The 21,870-nt window shown below is 39.4% G+C and overlaps 1 protein-coding gene across 1 annotated transcript in view; it reads left to right on the top strand.

The window, feature by feature from the left end:
- Positions 1-21,870, top strand: part of UBE2R2 (ubiquitin conjugating enzyme E2 R2) — a 128,285-nt gene that overhangs the window by 78,682 nt on the left and 27,733 nt on the right. Inside the window, exon 2 of the mRNA XM_066367836.1 lies at positions 12,237-12,323. Within this exon, the coding sequence (XP_066223933.1) occupies positions 12,237-12,323 (87 nt within the window). The remainder of the gene's footprint in view (positions 1-12,236; positions 12,324-21,870) is intronic.

The following is a 21,870-nucleotide window of genomic DNA, read 5'->3' as shown; positions in this document are numbered from 1 at the left end:
GGGATAATTTCACTTCTTTATTTCCAATTTGGATGCCTTTTATTTCTTCTCTGCTAGGACCAGTAGCATGAAGATATTCTTTCATGATTTTGTTTGGAAACTATAGTTTTAGTTTTGAACTTAGGTTTATGATTCATCAGTAAATTATGTGCCGGGGTCAAAGTGATTTTCAATGTGGATATCTAATAACTGCTCCAGTATCATTTGTTGAAAAGACTATCCTGTCTCCCACTGAATTGCAATGCTGTCTTGGTTGTAAAGTAGGTGGTCTTATATGTTTCTATTTCTGCACACTCTTCTGTTATGTTTGTTTTTCTAGCCTTGTACAAATAACAGTCTTACTTAGCTATAGCATATGGTAAGTCTTGAAGTCTAGTAGTGAATGTTTACAACTTTATTGTTATTTTTCAGGTTGTTTTGGCTGTTCTGTGACCTATGCATTTTCCACATAAATTTTAGTATCAGCTTGTTGATTTCCACAGAAAACCTACTGGAAATTTTTTTGAATTGTCTTCCATCTCGAGATCAAGGGATACAGTGGACAACTTAATAATATTGAGACTTTCAATCTATAGGTGTGTGACGTGTGTGTGTGTGTGTGTGTGTGTGTGTGTGTTACGTTTTTTATTTATAGTTATCAGTACAGAGATCACACACATCTTTTAAATCTATTCTCTCACAAATGGACAACACAATATTGTTCACTATAGTCACCATGCTGTACATTATATTCCCAGAACTTATTATTGGAAGTTTGTACCTTTTGTCTTCCCCCTCCTTCCCGCATCAGGCAGTCATCAACCTCTTCTTCGTATCCATGGCGTTGGTGGTTATTTTTTATTTGACTTAGCACAGTGCTCTCAAATTTAGTCTATGTTTTTGCAAATGGCAGCATTTTCTTATTTATTTATTGTATTTTTCTGAAGTTGGAAATGGGGAGGCAGTCAGACAGACTCCTGCATGTGCCCAACCGGGATCCACCCGGCACGCACACCAGGGGGCGATGCTGTGCCCATCTGGGGCGTTTCTCTGTAGCAACCAGAGCCATTCTAGCACCTGAGGCAGAGGCCATGGAGCCATCCTCAGCTCTGGAGCCAACTTTGCTCCAATGGAGCTTCGGCTGCGGGAGGGGAAGAGAGAGACAGAGGAAGGAGAGGGGGAGGGGTGGAGAAGCAGATGGGTGCTTCTCCTGTGTGCCCTGGCCGGGAATCAAACCCGGAACTCCTGCATGCCAGGCTGACACTCTACCACTGAGCCAACCGGCCAGGGTTCTTTCTTTTTTAAATGACTGAATTATATTCCTACACACCACATTTTATTCACCTGTTTATGGACATATTGTTTCCATGTCTTGTCTATTATAATGCTGCTACAGGTATTTTTTTTAATGCTACTGTAAATAGTATTAAGATTTTTTTTGGCCCTGGCCGGTTGGCTCAGCAGTAGAGCGTCGGCCTGGCGTGCAGGGGACCAGGGCACATAGGAGAAGCGCCCATTTGCTTCTCCACCCTCCCCCCTCCTTCCTCTCTGTCTCTCTCTTCCTCTCCCGCAGCCAAGGCTCCATTGGAGCAAAGATGGCCCGGGCGCTGGGGATGGCTCCTTGGCCTCTGCCCCAGGCGCTAGAGTGGCTCTGGTCGCGGCAGAGCGACGCCCCGGAGGGGCAGAGCATCGCCCCCTGGTGGGCATGCCGGGTGGATCCCGGTCGGGCGCATGCGGGAGTCTGTCTGACTGTCTCTCCCCGTAAAGATTTTTTTTATGTTTGAAATATTTGTTGCTTAGAATATTGATGACCTTTTTGATTTTTGTTTGTATGATTACTTTATATTTGGTGACCTTTGCTAAATTACTTATTGATTGTAATACTTTCAAGATTCTTTTAGGTTCTTGTACATAATTATGACCTTTTTTTGTGCCCTCATATATTTAAAACTACTTTTATTTGGTTTTAATAACTGAATGATAGTTTTTCTGAGTTAGAGTAGTTAGAGGTTTAAAATAATTTTTCCTCAAAAGTTTGAAGGCATTGTCTTCTTGCTTCCAGTGCTGTTGTTGAGAAGTCTTATGTGATAAGTTTACTTTTTTCTTTGTGAATCTCCCGTTCGTCCCTCCCCCCAGTTTATTGAGATATAATTGATACATAACCCCACTCTGTGGAATCATATAGGCTCTTTCCTTTGTCCCCAGTATTCTGAAATTTCACAATGATATGCCTTGCAGTTTTCATTCATTGTGTTGATCATTAGTAGATTCTGTCTACTTGTGTACTTTAGTTTTAGAAATTTTTCTTACTTTCTCCTCTGTATTGTCTTTTAAAAATTACAGTTATATAAGTGTTGACCTTCCTAAACTGGTCTTCTAATTATTTTTTCTCTTTATTTTTTACATTTGTTTTCTTATTCTATTCTTTGGAAGGTATCTGTAGTTCTGTTTTATAGCCTTCACACAGATATATGCATGTGTTCATTTCCTCTTTGTTATCATAGTTTTAATTTTTCAAAAGCCTTGTGGCTCTGGCCAGCTGGCTTAGTGGATAGAGCGTCAGACTGGCATATGGACGTTTAGGGTTCAATTCCCAATCTGGGCAAACCATCTGTTTCTCTTCTCCTCCCACTCCCCATTCTCTCCCTTTTTCCCTCTCACAGCCAGTGGCTCGATTGGTTTGAGTGTTGGCCTTGGGTGCTGAGTATAGCTGGTTAGTCTGAGTATTAGCGTTAGGTGCTAAAAATAGCTCTGTTGAGTCAAACATTGGCCTATGATGGGTTGCCAGGTGGATCCTGGTTGAGGCACATGCAAGACTGTCTCACTATCTCCCATCTTCTAATTAAAAAAAAAAAAAGCCTTGCTTGTTATTCTGCACTTTTTGGGCCTCTTTATTTTATGGATTTCATATCTTTTTTTTTTCTTTTAAGATTTTATTTATTGATTTTAGGGAGAAAAAAAGATGGGGGAAGGAACAGGAAGCATCAATCCATAATTGTTGCTTCTTGTATGTGCCTTGACTGGGCAAGCCCATGGTTTCAAACCAGCGATTTCAGCATTCCAGGTTGACACTGTTTTCACTGTGCTACCACAGTTCAGGTGGATTCCATATCTTTGTTAACATTTTGAGACTATTGTTGTTTTTGATGTTTTATTGTTTTGTTTAGTTTTCGTTTCAAGGTGAATTCTGGGTTTTTGTTGTTTTGTTTTGTTTTGCCTCTAGGCTTTCCATAAATGTCTGGAGATTTGTCCACTTAAATTTAGAAGAAAGGGCCTGACCTGTTGTGGTGCAGTGGATAAAGCGTCGACCTGGAAATGCTGAGGTCGCCAGTTCGAAACCCTGGGCTTTCCTGGTCAAGGCACATATGGGAGTTGATGCTTCTAGCTCCTCCCCCCCTTCTCTCTCTCTGTCTCTCCCTCTCCTCTCTCTAAAAAAAAAAAAAAATGAATTAAATAAAAAAAAAAAAGGCCTTGGCCGGTTGGCTCAGCGGTAGAGCGTCGGCCTGGCATGCGGGGGACCTGGGTTCGATTCCCGGCCAAGGCACATAGGAGAAGCGCCCATTTGCTTCTCCACCCCCGAGCCTCCTTCCACTCTGTCTCTCTCTTCCCCTCCCGCAGCCAAGGCTCCATTGGAGCAAAGATGGCCCGGGCGCTGGGGATGGCTCCTTGGCCTCTGCCCCAGGCGCTAGAGTGGCTCTGGTCGCGGCAGAGCGATGCCCCGGAGGGGCAGAGCATCGCCCTCTGGTGGGCGTGCCTGGTGGATCCCGGTCGGGGGCATGCGGGAGTCTGTCTGACTGACTTCTCCCCTTATCCAGCTTCAGAAAAATACAAAAAAAAAAAAAAAAAAAAAAATTTAGAAGAAAGGGCCCTGGCCGGTTGGCTCAGTGGTAGAGCGTCGGCCTGGTGTGCAGAGGTCCTGGGTTTGATTCCCGGCCAGGGCACACAGGAGAAGCGCCCATCTGCTTCTCCACCCCTCCCCCTCTCCTTCCTCTCTGTCTTTCTCTTCCCCTCCTGCAGCCGAAGCTCCATTGGAGCAAAGATGGCCCGGGTGCTGGAGATGGCTCCTTGGCCTCTGCCCCAGGCGCTAGAGTGGCTCTGGTCGCAGCCAAGCGACGCCCTGGATGGGCAGAGCATCGCCCCCTGGTGGGCAGAGCGTCGCCCCCTGGTGGGCGTGCCGGGTGGATCCCGGTTGGGCGCATGCGGGAGTCTGTCTGTCTGTCTGTCTCTTCCCGTTTCCAGCTTCAGAAAAATACAAAAAAAAAAAATTAGAAGAATGTACTGAAAAGTAGATTGAAAATTTGGCTGTCTGTGCAAGGGCAAAATTTGTGAACTGTTAAGTGTTACTGTGTGGTGATTTGGTTGGAGTGGCTGATTAAGAAATCCCCGTTTGTTATATTTTTAAGTTTTTTCTTTTTCTTTTTTTTGTGTGACAGAGAGAGGGATAGATAGGGACAGACAGATAGGAACGGAGAGAGATGAGAAGCATCAATCATCAGTTTTTCGTTGTGACACGTTAGTTGTCCATTGATTGCTTTCTCATATGTGCCTTGACTGGGGGACTAATAGTACACTGAGTAACCCCTTGCTCAAGCCAGCAACCTTGGGTCCAAGCTGGTGAGCTTTTTTCTTGCTCAAACCAGATGAGCCTGTGCTCATGCTGGCGACCTCAGGGTCTCGAACCTGGGTCCTCCGCATCCCAGTCCAACGCTCTATCCACTGCACCACCGCCTGGTCAGGAGGGTTTTCACTATTCTATATACAGACTTTTGACCAATTCTTCTATTTTCAGCACCACCTGCACTCAGTGCCTCTAATTTCTAAGCTTTTTCATGGTTCTATGGAAGGAAATAAGCCTACTCCTTTGCTTATGATTACTAGCAGAGCTTAAATTTTCTCTGGTTTTCTAAATTAGTTACTACTTAGCCTTCTGGTTTTCAACTTCCAAAATGTTGTTGCTTTTTTGTCCTCTCACTTGTCCTTCTAAGTTTATGACTTTAAGAAAAAGCAAAACACCTTTTTAATAAACAGTAGTTTGTGAAAAAGCAGCAGTAAATACAGGTGGTGAGACATATTTAACCAAAAGTCCAAATGTGTTTTATACTATTCTGTTTAACATTAACTCAGCGGATGATGCAGTGGGATCCTCTAGCATTTTGGGGGTAGGGGGATAATAACAGGTTTTACTTTCCAAACTGCAAGTGACATATTTTTATTACAGTATTGTAAAACAGACTACTATCAATATTTATACTGTTACTTATTTCTCCTTAAATATCTGAAGTTTATATGTTTAGAGTCCATTAAGAGCAACAGGGATTTTCTCTTTTTATAGATTTCATTTTAATTTTAGGATAATTATATTCAATATTATAGTAATTCTAAATTAAACTTTTTAGATTGAGATTTTTAATCAATACAGACTCAGAATTTCTTGACTTTAAAGCCTGTGACATATATTACAGTATCAGTAAGTATAACTTTATTTTTTACATGCTATTAATGAACAATTTAGAAGTTTATACTGGTGATCAACAGACTTGAAACTTTCAGCAAGTTAATAAGAAAACATGTTTTGGTTGCTTTCGCTGTTGTGTTGGAAATGTTATCCTATAGCAGATGTGAGCTGATGACATAGCAGAAAAAAACTCAGCAGTGGGAATGTCCTCATTTCACACTAACTCCAGGCACTAGTCCAAATACAACAGTAAACACTCTGCATTTGCTGTCAACTGAGCTATTACCAAGTATAGTTATGTTTAGTACTGGGAAACTTTAGTAGTACGTTAATAACGAGGTAGCAGGAAAAATTTGAATACATTTCGCTATTCATATTTGTTTTGTGTCATGGATGAAATTCCATATGAAAATAGTGGAATAACAAAACTACTTTAATACTGCACATTGAGAAATATCAAAATTGTGTCTCAAGCCATTGTATTCTTCATTTGCATATATTATTTTCTAAATCACTTTTTGGTTATGAATTTTAGGTCTTTTTTCTTAGCCCAGATATCTTTTGTTTTTGTAATGTGTCATATTTTGGGAGAATAGAGAGCCAGGGAAAGTTATAGTGAGAGTATGATAAATTAAAAAGGAGAACTTGAGAGGAGCTAAGAAATGTGAGAAAGAGTGAGCAGAAAAGCTATGAGGAGCATGAGGAGACATTGGAATTAGGAAAATCTGGGAAATAAAATGGTTTACGAAGACAAAATGATAAACATGAAGAAATGTTTCTTGGTAGTCAAAGATATGAATTGGAAAATAAACTATTCCTCAATTAATAGATCATCTTTATTTAAATATTTATTTTTGTTTATTCAGTGCGAGGAGGGGAGGCAGAGACAGACTCCCACGTGCACCCCTGGCCGGGATTCAGCTGGGAAGCCCACTAGGGGGTGATTTTTCTGCCCATATGGGGAATTGTTCTGTTGCTCAACCACCAAGCTTTTCTTAGCACCTGAGGTGGAGGCCATAGAGCCATCCTCAGCACCCTAGGCCAACTTGATTTAAACAAGCCATGTCTGCAGGAAGGGAAGAGAGAGAAAGAAGTGAGAGATGGAGGGGTGGAGAAGCAGATGGGAGCTTCTGCTGTGTGCCCTAACTAGGAATCAAACCCAGGATATCCACACTCCAGGCTGACGCTCTACCACCAGGGTTCATGTGTAAGCCTTTCTACATTCTTTCTGTCTGCCTTTAGTTCCCTTTTCACTTTGGCCTCAATTTGGCTTAGTATTTACCCTCTTGTAAATCTTCCCTAACCATCTCAGGCTGAGTTTGCATTTCTTTCACATTGTTCTCTTAGCACCTAGTAGATATCTCATTTAAGGCAGTTAATTTGTGATAATTTATTTGTCTGTATTTTCAATTAGATCATAACCATTCAGGGGTAGGGATAGTGTTAAAACTGTTTTTGTTTCTCGCTTCCCATGTTGGTACCTGACAATAAAGTTGTTGTTTTCTGTAGCATGAGAGTACTTGGGGGAAACAGCACTTCTAGAGTATTTTGTTAGAAAGATTGGTTTTCAGTAATACTGTGTTGAATGATTGAATAAACTAAAATAATAACAAATGCTCAATTTCTGAATAACTATAAATAGATGCCTGGTGAATTCAGTGATTTCATTGAGGGTACATTTAGGAGTGGCCTGGACATTTTAGAGGAGGCATATGTAGTAATGATACATAATCTGTATTGTGAGGTACTTGTTCTTATGAGTTTGCTATTTAGTGAAGAAAAATATAATGAGTTGCCTAAAAAAGAGTCTCTCAGAATCTAAATTACTTCTATAACAATTGTATATTTTTAGGTATAATCTTTCAGATTCATTTCCTATATTTTTAAAAAATTTATTTTTAAATTACAGTTGACATACAATATATTAAGTTTAAGGTGTACAACATAGTGATTAGACATTTATATACCTCAGGAAGTAATCACCCAGATAAGTCTTAGTACCCATGTGACACCATATATAATTATTACAGTATTATTGACTATATTCCCTTTGCTAAAATTTACATCTCATGACTATTTGCATAATGGGCAATTTGTACTTCTTAATTACTTTCACCTTTTTCACCCATCCCTCCAACCCCAGTCCCATTTGTTGAGTATCAATTTGTTTTATGTATCTATGATTTGTTTCTGTTTAGTTTGTTCATTTGTTTGTTTAGATGCCACATATAAGCAAAATCATGATATTTGTCTTTCTCTGTCTCACTTATTTCACTAGCATCATATCCTTTAGCTCTATTCATATTGTCTTAAATGGCAAGATTTCATTCTTTTTTTATGGCCGAGTAATATTTTATTGTAAGGCCCTGAGGATGGCTTTTTGGCCTCCGCCTCAGGCGCTAAAATGGCTCCGGTTGCAACTGGAGCAACACCCCAGATGGGCATGCCAGGTAGATGCTGGTTGGGCACAAGCGGGGAGTCTGTTTGCCTGCCTCCCTGCTTCTCACTTCAGAAAAATACCAAAAATAATCTATCTATATCTATAAAATTTTATATAAATATATAAAACTGCATGCTTGTACCACTTTGCCTTTACCTTTATCCATTCATCTATCGAAGGACATTTAGGTTGCTTGCATATCTTGACAATTGTTGTTAATGCTGCAATGAGCATAGGGGTGAATGTGTTTTTGAATTAGTACCTAGAAGTGAAATTGCTGGATCATGTAGTTCTTTCTATTTTTAAATTTTTGAGGAATCTCCATACTGTTTTCCATAGTGGTTGTACTAATTTACAATTCTACCAACAGTGTAAGAAGGTTCCTTTTTCTCTACATTCTCACCAACATTTGTTTGTTGATTTATTGATGAGAGCCATTCTGACAGATGTGAGGTGATATCTCATTATGGTTTTAATTTGCACTTCTCCGATGATAAGTGACTTTGAGTATCTTTCCATGTATCTCTTGGCCATTTATATCTCCTCTTGGAGAAATGTCTATGCAGGTCCTCTGTTCGTTTTTTAATTGGATTGTTTGAGTTTGTTTTTTTAATTTTTTAATTTAATTTTATTTTTTTTAAATTTATTTTTTACAGAGACAGAGAGTGAGTCAGAGAGAGGGATAGACAGGGACAGACAAGAACGGAGAGAGATGAGAAGCATCTATCATTAGTTTTTTATTGCGTGTTGCAACACCTTAGTTGTTCATCGATTGCTTTCTCATATGTGCCTTGACTGTGGGCCTTCAGCATACCAAGTAACCCCTTGCTGGAGCCAGCGACCTTGGGTTCAAGCTGGTGGGCTTTTGCTTAAACCAGATGAGCCCACGCTCAAGCTGGCGACCTTGGGGTCTCGAACCTGGGTCCTCTGCATCCCAGTCTGATGCTCTATCCACTGCGCCACCGCCTGGTCAGGCTTTGTTTTGTTTTTTTGGTGTTACCTGTCTCTTATATGTTTTGGATATTAACCCCTTACCTAATGTGTTATTGGTGAATATTTTCTCACTCAGTAGATTATCTTTTTGTTTTGTTGATGGTTTACTTCCCTGTACAAAAACGTTTCAGGTGTTTATAAGCATCTTTATTCCTTCATCCAAATGGCGAGTTATGTACAGGAGTAGGTTTAATATTATTGTAATAACTATGTACAGTGACTTACTGTGGTTATCACTGTATGTAAGGTATATAAATGTTGAATTGCTATTTTGTACACCTAAAACTAATATATGTCAACTCATACTAAAAATAAACTTAAAAAGAAAGAAACCACAGAATATTAATCATTGTTTTAAATTTCCAGTCTGATAATTCCAACGTTCACTCCCTCTATTTGTGATTTTTCTTTTTTTATGCCATGTAATTTTTTCTTGAGAGCTGGATATTTTGTATCAGGTCAAAAGGACTGCTGTAGATAGGCCTTAGTAATATGGTGGTAAGGTATGAGGAGAATGGGAAGAATCCTATACTCCTGTGGTTAGGTCTCAGTCTTTTAATGAGCCTGTGCCTCTGGACTGGGAACATTTTGCAAGAGAGTCTTATTTGTTCTTCCCTCTTGGGGGTCATTTGAGCTGGAGTTCAGTACTATAGTTCCCTTCCACCAGGTCAGTAAGGTTCTGATAATATCCTAGCAGGTTAGGCTCTAGTTAACTAGTTTCCCGTGAGGGCAGGCCTTGTTAAGAATAGTCTTCTGACCTGACCTGTGGTGGCACAGGTCAGGTGTCTACCTGGAATGCTGAGTTTGCCAGTTTGAAACCCCGGGTTTGCCCAGTCCAAAGCAGCTACTGAGAGTTGATACCCCCCCCCCAATAAAATCAATAAAATTTTAAAATAATAATAAAAGAACAAAGTCTCCTGGCTATTTCAAAAGATATAACTTCATATCCAATTGTCTCAGCACAATTTGGAAAAGGGTTTTTCAGATCCCACTGAATTGTCCTTATGCTAGTACCAAAGTTCTTTGATCACTGTAGATTTGTAGTATGTTTTAAAATTGAAAGATTTAGTTGTCTAGTTATTTTTAGATTGTTTTGGCTATTCTGGGTTTCATGAATTATTGTATGAATTTTAGTCTTTTTATTTCTAAATGGAAAGAAGACAACTGGAATTTCCATAAATCTTCTCTCTCCTCACCCATCTCCTGGCCATTGTAGAGGAGCTCTGCATGCCTTTACTTAGTTGGGAACACTGTCTTAGCCCTCATTTCCTTCTTGTGCAGATCCTCAAGTTCAGACAGAGGTGCTAGTTTAGGGTCTTCTAATTCTCATAACTTTCCCGAGTATGGACACATAGCCTGGGCATATGCACAGTCCCACATTGTCCCAGTCTTCTATATTCTTAGGAGTTTGTCAGAGCTCTTCAGTGCTTTCATGGACTTCTCACATACCAGCTTTTCCTATTACTATGTATTTTTTGGTTAGTCTATTGTTTGATCAAACAGGCAAGTGAGTTCTTCTAGGGAACCACCAGAAAGGTTAAACAAAGACAATTCTTTAGGAGTAAGGCCTTGAAGAAGTTCCAGTTCCTTTTGTGGCTGTTGGTCTTCATTTCAAGTGGGAGATGTTAGTATTAAGGCTACCACGGCTCTGGAGTGTAGCACAGAGGCTGGAGCAAGCTAAAACCCCACAAAATCCACTATTATTATTGAGGTTCAGCTGTTTTTCTTGAATAGATACTCCCTCAATTGCTGTAAGCCTTTGGTTATTTTCTAGATTCTGAGGATTTTTGACAACTTTCTTATTGCTTTTATTTTATTTTATTTTATTTTATTTTACTTTATTATTATTATTATTATTTTTAGCAAGAGAAAGAGAAAAGGAGGGATAGGCAGGGACAAACAGGAAGGGAGAGAGAGGAGAAGCATCAACTTCTTGTTGCAGCACTTTAGTTGTTCATTTATTGCTTTCTCATAAGTGCCTTGATAGGGGGAGGGCTTCAGTTGAACCATTGACCCCTTGCTCAAGCCAGCGATCTTTGGGCTCAAGCTAGTGACCTTGAGGTCATGTCTGTGATTCCATGCTCAAGATGGTGAGCCTGCACTCAAGCTGACGACCTAGGGGTTTCCAACCTGAGCCCTCAACATCCCAGTTTGACATTCTATCCACTACACCACCACCTGGTCAGGCTTATTGCTTTTATTGAAGAAAGAAATTTTCAGGGTTCTGATGCTGCCATTTTCACTAATGTCCTTAGCTTATTAGCTTGACTTTTCATTCCCTTCTTCACTCCCTTTTTACTGGTATTGTTAGATGAGGCTTTTTCTGGATTTCTTTATTTTTGAAATACTGTGAAGGACATTCAATGTAGCACTATTTACAATAGCAAAAGAATGAAAAAACCCAAGTGCCCCAAAGTAAGAAAATAGTTGTGGGTTTCTTTGGTTTGTTTTTTTTTTTTTTTTTTTTTTTCAGAGACAGAGAGTCAGAGAGAGGACTACATAAGGACAGACAGGAAGGGAGAGAGATGAGAAGCATCAATCATCAGTTTTTTGTTGTGACACCTTAGTTGTTCATTGATTGCTTTCTCATATGTGCTTGCCAGGGGCCTTCAGCAGACTGAGTAATCCCTTGCTCAAGCCATCGACCTTGGCTCAAGCTGGTGAGCTTTGCTCAAACCAGATGAGCCTGTGCTCAAGCTGGCGACCTTGGGGTCTCGAACCGCATCCCAGTCTGATGCTCTGTCCACTGTGCCACTGCCTGGTCAGGCAGGAAATAATTTTTCAAAAACGGATACATCTATATATATAGCCATATGATGGAACATTATGCAGATACTAGCAGTAATACATTTGGAGGTTATTTTATGAGATAGGAAAATGTTTATGATATGACATAGAAAGAACAGTATAAAATATATTCAAATCTTTGGAAATAAGTTATATAAGGAAATAAATATGAATGCATCAAAGAACCACTGGAAGGAGCTACTTCAAAATCGTAGCATTTATTTTCTGGGTGGTGGTTAGATTATGTGAGTAAAAAAATAATTATATCATATATCTTATTTTAACTAATATGACACACCTCTTCATATTACAGTTTAACTCATGTGAGTTCAATTAAAAATTATGTAGCTGTTGAGTTTTATTGATCTAACATAAACTCTTATAAATATGTCTTAAGAGCATGCTAATGATAACCCTAATATTGGGGTGAACAAAATATATGTGAGTTATTTTAGTTCCTAGAGTTTACTCTATACAAAGGAGTTTTGTTTCATTGAGGTGTAATAGGGTGAATTATTAGGCAGATGAATAACCTGTAGTCTCATTTATTAGCATTTTCTGTTGTTTTTTTTTTCTTTTCAGGCGCATATAAAATTTCCTATTGACTACCCATATTCACCACCTACCTTCAGATTCTTGACCAAAATGTGGCACCCCAACATTTATGAGGTAAGAAGCATCTATCATAAATTTCTTTGAAGATTTGTTTTTTAGATACAGTTCTTTAAAATGGCCTTTATAATCTCAGTATGCTGTGGTAGTTAATGCAATAGCCATAAAGGACTAATTATAGTTTCTCATTTTTAGTTAGCAATTTCTAGTTTAATTGTTGAAAACAGGGTAATTTTTAATACTAACGTATATTATAGTTAATTTAAGATTGAGGTTTTAAACCTTTGCTGCTCATTGCTAAGATTATAATGCATATGTGTTAACAGTGTTAACATTTGCATTTTTTAAATTTCATAGATAAAGTCATACAAATTTATTTGTGTACCTGTCCTCTAGCTTCACAGCAAGGCTCTCCTGTTGCTATGAACAGAGATCAGCTTTTTGGGGGGATTTATTCTACTATAATTGGACTGCCCTCCTTTCAGAGTTGCCACAGAGCAATGAGAGCCCCTTTTGGAATAAATCCAAGGTGAGGTTCTTTTACTGGGCAAGTGCCACATTCCTGGGGGAATAATTTCTAGTTTTGTGGATGAAATTTACTTAGCTTTGTGCTAATCTGTAAGAATGCTAGAATGATGTATTACATTTCTCAGAATATGTCAGGGCCCCCTAAAATATCTTTTGAGTTCACTCCTTTACCTAATATTCTGTAGTATTTTTCATTGCAGTAGAGCTCTGAAGTGGTGTCATTTTATTGCATCTATGACCCAAGCATTAAATTGGCTTTTTAAAATTTACAGCCTTAGCCTGACTAGGCAGTGGCACAGTGAATAAAGCATCGGACAGGGACGTAGAGGACCCAAGTTCGAAACCCCGAGGTCACTGGCTTGAGTATGGGCTTATCTGGTTTGAGCAAGGCTCACCAGCTTGAGCCCAGTGTCACCTGCTTGAGCAAGGGGTTGGTTGGGGCACATATGAGAAAGCAATCAGTGAACAACTAAGGTGCACAACAAGGAATTGATCTTCTCCTCTTTCTCCCTTCCTCTCTGTCCCTTTCTCTGTCTCTCTCTCTGTCTCTATCACACACACACAAAAATGTACAGCTTTAGTCATATAGTTGCTTTTTCTTAGCTTGGTGGATATTGGGAAGCAGTTTTGCTCTAGAAAAGCTACATAACCTTTAAAATGCTTATAGGCGAGAAATGGAGAACTTATTCTAGGGTCCTGAGTTTGGACCTCATTCTGTATAAATTAATGTGCTGGAAGAACTTTACTGATTTTTGAAACCTGCTAATATCTTCAAGACATTATTATCTTCATTATTCTTTCCTTTTTAAAACAAGACAAACTGGTACTCTGAAATGTCACATTTTCAGAAAAAGCTATTTAGAGTATTTTGTGTGTGTATGTGTGTGTGTGTGACAGAGAGAGGGACAGACAGACAGGAAGGAAGAGAGATGAGAAGCATCAACTCTTCGTTGCAGCTGCTTAGTCTCCTTAGTTGTTCATTGATTGCTTTCTCATATGTGCCTTGATGGGGGGAGGGGCTACAACAGAGCAAGTAACCCCTTGCTCAAGCCAGTGAACCTGGGTCCTCTGCGTCACAGTCTGACCCTGTATCTACTGCGCCCACAGCCTGGTCAGGCTAGAGCAGGGGTAGTCAACCTTTTTATACCTACCACCTACTTTTGTATCTCTGTTAGTAGTAAAATTTTCTAACCGCCCACCGGTTCCACAATAATGGTCATTTATAAAGTAGGGAAGTAACTTTACTTTATAAAATTTATAAAGCAGAGTTACAGCAAGTTAAAGCATAGAATAATAATTATTCACCAAGTACTTTGTCGGATTTTCACTATTTGGCAGAATAAATCTTTATAAAACAAATTACTATAGTTAAATCTATCTTTTTATTTATACTTCGGTTGCTCTACTACCGCCCATCATGAAAGCTGGAACGCCCACTAGTGGGCGGTAGGGATCAGGTTGACTACCCTGGGCTAGAGTATTATTTTCTTTAGCATCTTCACTATTTGACATAACCATAATACAAATAAATAACAGTGAATACCTTATACTATATAAAAAACTAATCCTATATAAAAAAGGAGACTATAGAAATAACTCACTGTTTCATAAGTTCAAACTGAGTCCAGTACACATAGAAATACTTTTGTGTCCCCATCCATTTAATAATCGAAAGTTCTTGCCCTTTAAAACTATGTAGTATGTATAGATATTAGATAGCAAGAGAGAATTGAGAAAACTCAAGCTTTTTGTCCTATTGAGAACTAATTCATCTTAAAGCTATATACTAAGTTGTTTCCATCTGTTTTCTAATTCTGAAACTACAAAAAAGAAGGAAACAGAAACCAGCATAAAGGATTCAGAGCTCTGAAGGAAAAAAGTGTAGATGGATAAACTCCCCTTTTCATTGTTTGTTTGTTTTTTTTTTTTTAAATAAAGTGTAGACTATTTAGTTCTGTATCATAAGAGTTAGCATTAGATCATTATTATTATTATTTTATTATTTTTTTTTTTTGTATTTTTCTGAAGTTGGAAACGGGGAGGCAGTCAGACTCCCTCATGCGCCTGACCGGGATCCACCCAGCACGCCCACCAGGGGGCGATGCTCTGCTCATCTGGGGTGTTGCTCTGTAGCAACCAGAGCCATTCTAGCGCCTGAGGCAGAGGCCACAGAGCCATCCTCAGCGCCCAGGCAAACGCTGCTCCAATGGAGCCTTGGCTGCGGGAGGGGAAGAGAGAGACAGAGAGGAAGGAGAGGGGGAGGGGTGGAGAAGCAGATGGGTGCTTCTCCTGTGTGCCCTGGCCAGGAATCGAACCCGGGACTCCTGCACGTCAGGCTGATGCTCTACCACTGAGCCAACTGGCCAGGGCAGATCATTATTTTTAAAAATATTCTTCATATTTATAACACAATTTTTAATAAAATAATGCATGCGTTTGTTTTTTTTAACTCGCACATGCAAGAGAGAGACAGGCAGAAAGGGAGAGAGATGAGAAGCATCAACTTGTAGTTGTGGCGCTTTTAGTTGTTCATTGCTTGCTTCTCATACATGCCTTGGCCAGGGGGCTCCAACCAAGCCAGTGACCTCTTGTCAAGCCAGTGACCATAGGTTTATGTTGATAATCGCACATGCAAACCAGCAACCTTGGGGTTTCGACCTTGGACCTCAGTATCCCAGTTTGATGCTCTGTCCACTGCACCACCACCAGTTAGGCATGCATATCTTATAAATATTCAGTTGTTTTCCATGCCATAAATGTTTTGTTTTTAAAAAAGTGATGTCATAGTCAGAAATTAAATTTAATATTATCAAATGGATCACAAGAAACTCTTCTTACATTAGTTAATTTACCTATGTTACATTATGGAAATGTATCAGAATTGAACTTTTTGAGGGCCCATGCCAGTATTTGTGATTCTGGAGAGTTTGTTGGGGCTCATCATTCTTGGCCTAAAAGATATTCTTGGAAATTGCTCTCTATTTACACATGTATGCTAGCAACACAGTGGATCTTGATGTCAAATTGCTCTAGTCACCAAAATGTTTACTGCAGATTTACTTATAATACCATGGTTCCCCGAAAATAAGACTTGTCTTATATTAATTTTTGCTCCTAAAGACGTGCTAGGTCTTATTTTCAGGGGATGTCTTATTTTTCCATGAACAAGAATTCGAATTCACATTTATTATTGAACAAAATATCAACATTTATTAATATACTGTAGTCATGTCATCACAAATGTCAGCTTAACCAGCTAAACTCAATTCTTCAAGAATTTCTTGTGACTCTGTTTCCATGTACAACAATCTACCCTGTTTCCCTAGAAATAAGACAGTGTCTTATATTAATTTTTCCTCCTAAAGATGTACTATGTCTAATTTCCAGGGGAGGCCTTATATTTCTTTTTTTTCTTTCTTTTTTTTTTTTTAGATTCAGAGAGAGGGGTAGATAGGGACAGATAGGAACGAAGAGAGATGAGAAGCATCAATCATCAGTTTTTTGTTGCGGCACCTTAGTTCATTGATTGCTCTCTCATATGTGCCTTGACAGCGGGTCTTCAGCAGACCGAGTAACCCCTTGCTCAAGCCAGCGACCTTGGGTCCAAGCTGGTGAGCTTTTTGCTCAAGCCAGATGAACCCACGCTCAAACTGGCTACCTCAGGGTCTCGAACCTGGTTCCTCAGCATCCCAGTCCGACACTCTATCCACTGAGCCACCACCTGGTCAGGCAGAGGCCTTATATTTCTAAGCTTGAAAAAAATTGCACTAGGTCTTACTTTCCAGGACTGTCTTATTTTCGGGGAAACAGGGTATATAACTGGGGATGAAATGGGGAAAATGACAGTAACTACAATGTAACAAAAATACAAATGCCTACAAAGATTCCAAAATATCGGAATCCATGAAGAGTTTTTGGTATATGAACTTGAGCACTACAAATAAACATTATAGACTATTATTGGTAGAAGAAAATATAGCTTATTATGTCAAATTTTTAAAATCACAAGATCTTTGGTAATAGTTCTAAATATACCCAAAGACACATTACAGCAGTTATTTGAATGAATTTAATTATTTTAACATTTCTTTTATCATTGCCATGTTTGTCAAATTCATAAATAGCAAGGGAAACTTGAAGAACAAAATAAATTTAATATGAACTTGCCATCTATTATTGTGTTGCACAATCTACTCCTATCTGCTTTTTTTGTGATATGTTGAGTGAATTAAAAAATAAGTTTCCTGGTTACATGTTGTGTGCTCAGAGGTAGATATCTAATGAGAACCCTATTTACTTCACAGACTATGTTATGTTAATACATGAGGTTTTTGTGCACATTTTCTTCACTACGAGCATGACAGGGCAACTCAATCTTATTGCTCTTTAGCACTTATTTTTTTGGTATTAGTATTTTTAAAGTTCTTAAATTATTGAAAAATTATTTTAAAGTAGATTAATTTTTTTAGTTTTACATTCACCATAAGACTGAGTGAAAAGTACACAGAAGTATTTAATATTTGATCCTTTTAGCAATAATGAGTTGTAGAACATAGTATGGAGCTTGATTTTTAGACATAATAAGGATTTTGAATGTTTTCTGAGGGAGTATACAGATAATTTTTTCTGTGCAGTGTTTACAAATAAATACAGCGAATGCAGTCATTAAATAAAAGTTACAGTACGATGGGATATTTTAGGCTACTTGGTAGCCGATAAGAAAGTTATTTTGCTATTTCACTTAAGATTCTAGTTATGATGAGTTATTTTTTATTCTAGATCCAGATGATTCTCAAAACATTTTATGAATTTCTATAGCTACTACCATTGTAAGGATGTACCAATTTGGCTATTCCACTATCATTAAGGCATGGTATTTTTATTTTCTATTTTTTTTACAGAGACAGAGAGAGAGGCAGAGAGAGGGATAGATAGGGACAGACAAGCAAGAATGGAGAGAGATGAGACGCATCAATCATCAGTTTTTCATTGCGACACCTTAGTTGTTCATTGATTGCTTTGTCATATGTGCCTTGACCGTGGGCCTTCAGCAGACTGAATAACCCCTTGCTCAAGCTAGCGACCTTGGGTCCAAGCTGGTGAGCTTTACTCAAACCAGATGAGCCCATGCTCAAACTGGTGACCTCGGGGTCTCAAACCTGGGTCCTCCACTTCCCAGTCCGATGCTCTATCCACTGTTCCACCGCCTGGTCAGGCAGGGTATGGTATTTTAAAATGTTTTAATAATAATTAAAAATAGACCCTACTGTTGTAATATGCTTCTCCTAAAACATGTTGTCTTAGTCAGCTTGGGATACCATAACAAAATACTAATGCCATGTTGGGTTAAACAACAGAAATTTATTTTCTCATAGTTTAGAGAGCTGTAAGTCCAAGATCAAGGTGCCAACAGGATTGGGTTTTGGTGATGACTCTCTTCCTGGCTTATCTGTGTTCTCATGCGGCTTGAAGAGAGAGAGAGAAAGCTCTCTAGTTTTAAAACCTTGTCTTTTACAAGGTTTTAAAAAGGTTCTTGCCAAGTCTGCAGAACCATTGCTCTTTGGAATAATAAAATTTAGGCCATGTAAATGGCAACTGGCCTAATTACACAGTTTATAATCTTTAGTTGTATGATAAGCAATTAAGAGTTAAAATGGATAAAGCCCTGGCCAGTTGGCTCAGTGGTAGAGCATTGGCCCAGTGTGTGGATGTCAAGGTTCAATTTCTGGTCAGGGCACACAGGAGAAGCGATCATCTGCTTCTCCACCCCTCCTCTTCCTCTCTCTGTCTCTTTCCCTCCTGCAGCCATAGTTCGTTTGGTTCATGCGAGTTGGCCTCAAGTACTGATGATGGTTCTGTGGCCTCTGCCTCAAATGCTAAAAAAATAGCTTTGTTGCTGAACAATGGAACAACGGCCCCAGATGGGCAGAGCATCGTCCCTTAGTGGACTTGTCAGGTGGATCCCAGTTGGAGTGCATGTGGGAGTCTGTATCTCAGCCTCCCTTCCTCTCACTTAAAAAAAAAAAAAAAGTAAAATGGATAATACCCATAATTAGTTTTTCAAAAACTGGAACAACTGGATTGTAGCAAGAGGTCCTGTATAATAAATCCATGATTATAAATTATATTTTTAAATTATACCAAAAAGACCATATAACAGTAAGGATACTGTATTAGTTGGGCTTCTCTAGAGTGATAGAACCAATAGAATATATAGAACTATATATGAGAAGGTTTATTTAAATAATTGGCTCACATGGTCATGAAGTCCAAGAAATTTCTCAATTTACCCTCTGGGCTGTAGAACCAGGACAATTGGAAGTATAATTTAGTCTTAATCCAAAGGTCTAAGAACCACGGGGAGCCAGTGGTGTAAACAACAGAAATTTATTTATAAGAAATTTGTCCAAGTCCAAAGCCAAATGTCTGATGTTTGGGAAGCTGCTTGTGTTAAGTCCCAGAATTCCAAGGCTGGAGAACCAGAAGTTCTGATGTCCCAGCTCAAGAAGAGAGAGAGAGAGAGAGAGGGAGAGTTTGATCTCCACCGTTTTGTTCTGTTCAGGCCCTCAGTGGGTTTGCTGATTCCTGCTACCTTGGTGAGAACAGAATTTTTTTGCTCAGTACTGTATACTGATTCAAATACTAATCCTCAACAGATGCACCTAAAAACAGTGTATTACCAGCTCTCTGAGCATCCCATAGCCCAATTAAGTTGACATAAAATTAACCTTCACAGATACCTGTCTTTTTCTGCCATTTCTTTTTTGCCATCTATATTTATGGTTTTTCTATACTCTGTGTAAGTCATGTTCACAGCAGGTGTAATTTGACTGGAAGTACATTTGAATCTTGAAATAGCAAGATGTTTTATAATAAAGGTTTATTCCCTTTTTGTTTGATAACAATTTTTTTTTTACAGAGACAGAGAGAGAGTCAGAGAGAGGGATAGATAGGGACAGACAGACAGAAACAAAGAGAGATGAGAAGCATCAATTATCAGTTTTTCATTGTAACACCTTAGTTGTTCATTGATTGCTTTCTCATATGTGCCTTGACCGTGGGGCTACAGCAGACTGAGTAACCCCTTGCTCGAGCCAGCGACCTTGGGTTTAAGCTGGTGAGCTTTGCTCAAACCAGATGAGCCCGCGCTCAAGCTGGCAACCTTGGGCTCTTGAACCTGGGTCCTCCACATCCCAGTCCAACACTCTATCCACTGCGCCACTGCCTGGTCAGGCGATAACAAAATTTTTTTTTAATTTTTATTGATTTTAGCAGAAGAGGAAGGAAGAGAGAGAGGAGGAGAGAGACAGGAACATCAGTCTCTTTCTGTTTGTGCCCCGACTGGGGATCAAACTGGCAACCTTTGTACTATAGGACGATGCCCTAACCAACCGAGCTATCTGGCCAGGGCAATAAAGTTTTTTGAATAGTATAACAAATGGTAGCTTAGTTGGTTCTGCTTTATCTCCTTTGATCATCCAACATAAATTTCTATTTTTTTTTTATTATTGTTATTTTTTTCTTTGTTTAGAAGGTTTCAATTTTTCCATATCCTCACTAACACTTCTTTTTCTTTTTTAAATTATGGCCATCCTAAGGGAATGTGAAGCGGTATCTCATTTTGATTTTCACTTTCCTTAATAACTAATGATGTTGAACATTCTTTCATGTGTTTATTGACCACTTATATATCTTCTTTGGAGAGATGTCTGTTCAAGTTCTTTGCCCATTTAAACAATTTTTTAATTGATTTTTTAAGGGGGAGAGAGAGAAACATCAATTTGTTGTTCCACTTATATATGCATTCATTGGTTGATTCTTTTTTTGTGTGTGTGTGACAGAGAGACAGGTACAGACAGATCGGAAAGGGTGAAATGAGAAGCATCAATTCTTCATTGCAGCTCCTTAGTTGTTCATTGATTGCTGTCTCATATGTGCCTTGACTGGGACACTACAGCAGCGCAAGTGATCACTTGCTCAAGCCAGCGACCTTGGGCTTCAAGCCAGTGACTGTTGGGCTCAAGCAGCGACCATGGGGTCATGTTTAGGATCCCACGCTCAAGCCAGCAACTCTGTGCTCAAGCTTGATGAGCCTACACTCAAGCCGGCGACCTTGGTTTAGAACCTGGGTCCTCCGAGTCTCAGTCTGACGCTCTATCCACTGAGCCACTGCCTGGTTAGGCTCATTGGTTGATTCTTATACCTGTCCTGACAAGAATGAAGCCACAGGCTTGGTGTACCAGGATGATGCTCTATCCAACTGAGCTACCCAGCCAGGGCCCAGCATCATTTGTTGAAAAGACTCTTATTTCTCTATTGAATGGACTTGACATCCTTGCCAGAAGTATATTGACTATAGATGTATAGCTCTTAGTTCTTTTAGTTTATATGTTTATTATTGTTCCACTTCTTAACTGTCATTGATTGTAGCAAGTTTTAAAATCAGGAAGTGGGAGTCTACTCACTTTTTCTTCTTTTTCAAGATTGTTTTAGCTATTGTGGGTCCCTTAAATTTTCATGTAAATTTAGCCCTGGCTGGCCTGTTGGCTCAGCAGTACAGCATCAGCCCAGCGTGTGGAAATCCCTGATTCGATTTCCGGCCAGGGCACACAGGAGAAATACCCATCTGCTTCTCCACCCTTCCCCCCTCTTCTTTCTCTCTCTCTCTTTCCCTCCCACAGCCAAGGCTCCATTGGATCAAAGTTGGCCCGGACACTGAGGATGGCTCCATGGCCTCTGCCTCAGGCACTAGAATGGCTCTGATTACAGCAGAACAATGCCCCAGAGGGGCCGAGCATCACCCCGGGTGGGCATGATGGGTGGATCCCAGTCGGGCACATGCAGGAGTCGGTCCATCTGCACGCAACCTAGCCCCCCCCCCCCCATCACTTCAGAAAAATACAAAAAAATTTTTTTTCCATGTAAATTTTAGGATCAGTTTGTGAATTTCTGCAAAAAAAGAAGCTAGAATTTTGACGGGGACTATGAATCTGTAGATCAAATTGGGGAATATTCTCATCTTACCATTAAATCTTCCGGTTTTTCTGTTTATTTAGGTCTTCCTTAATATTTTTGA

The sequence above is a fragment of the Saccopteryx leptura genome, chromosome 2, assembly GCF_036850995.1.
Source record: "Saccopteryx leptura isolate mSacLep1 chromosome 2, mSacLep1_pri_phased_curated, whole genome shotgun sequence".
In the NCBI taxonomy this organism is placed as follows: domain Eukaryota; kingdom Metazoa; phylum Chordata; class Mammalia; order Chiroptera; family Emballonuridae; genus Saccopteryx; species Saccopteryx leptura.
Note: the sequence above shows the minus strand (reverse complement) of the source record. Positions and strands in the feature narration are given on the sequence as shown.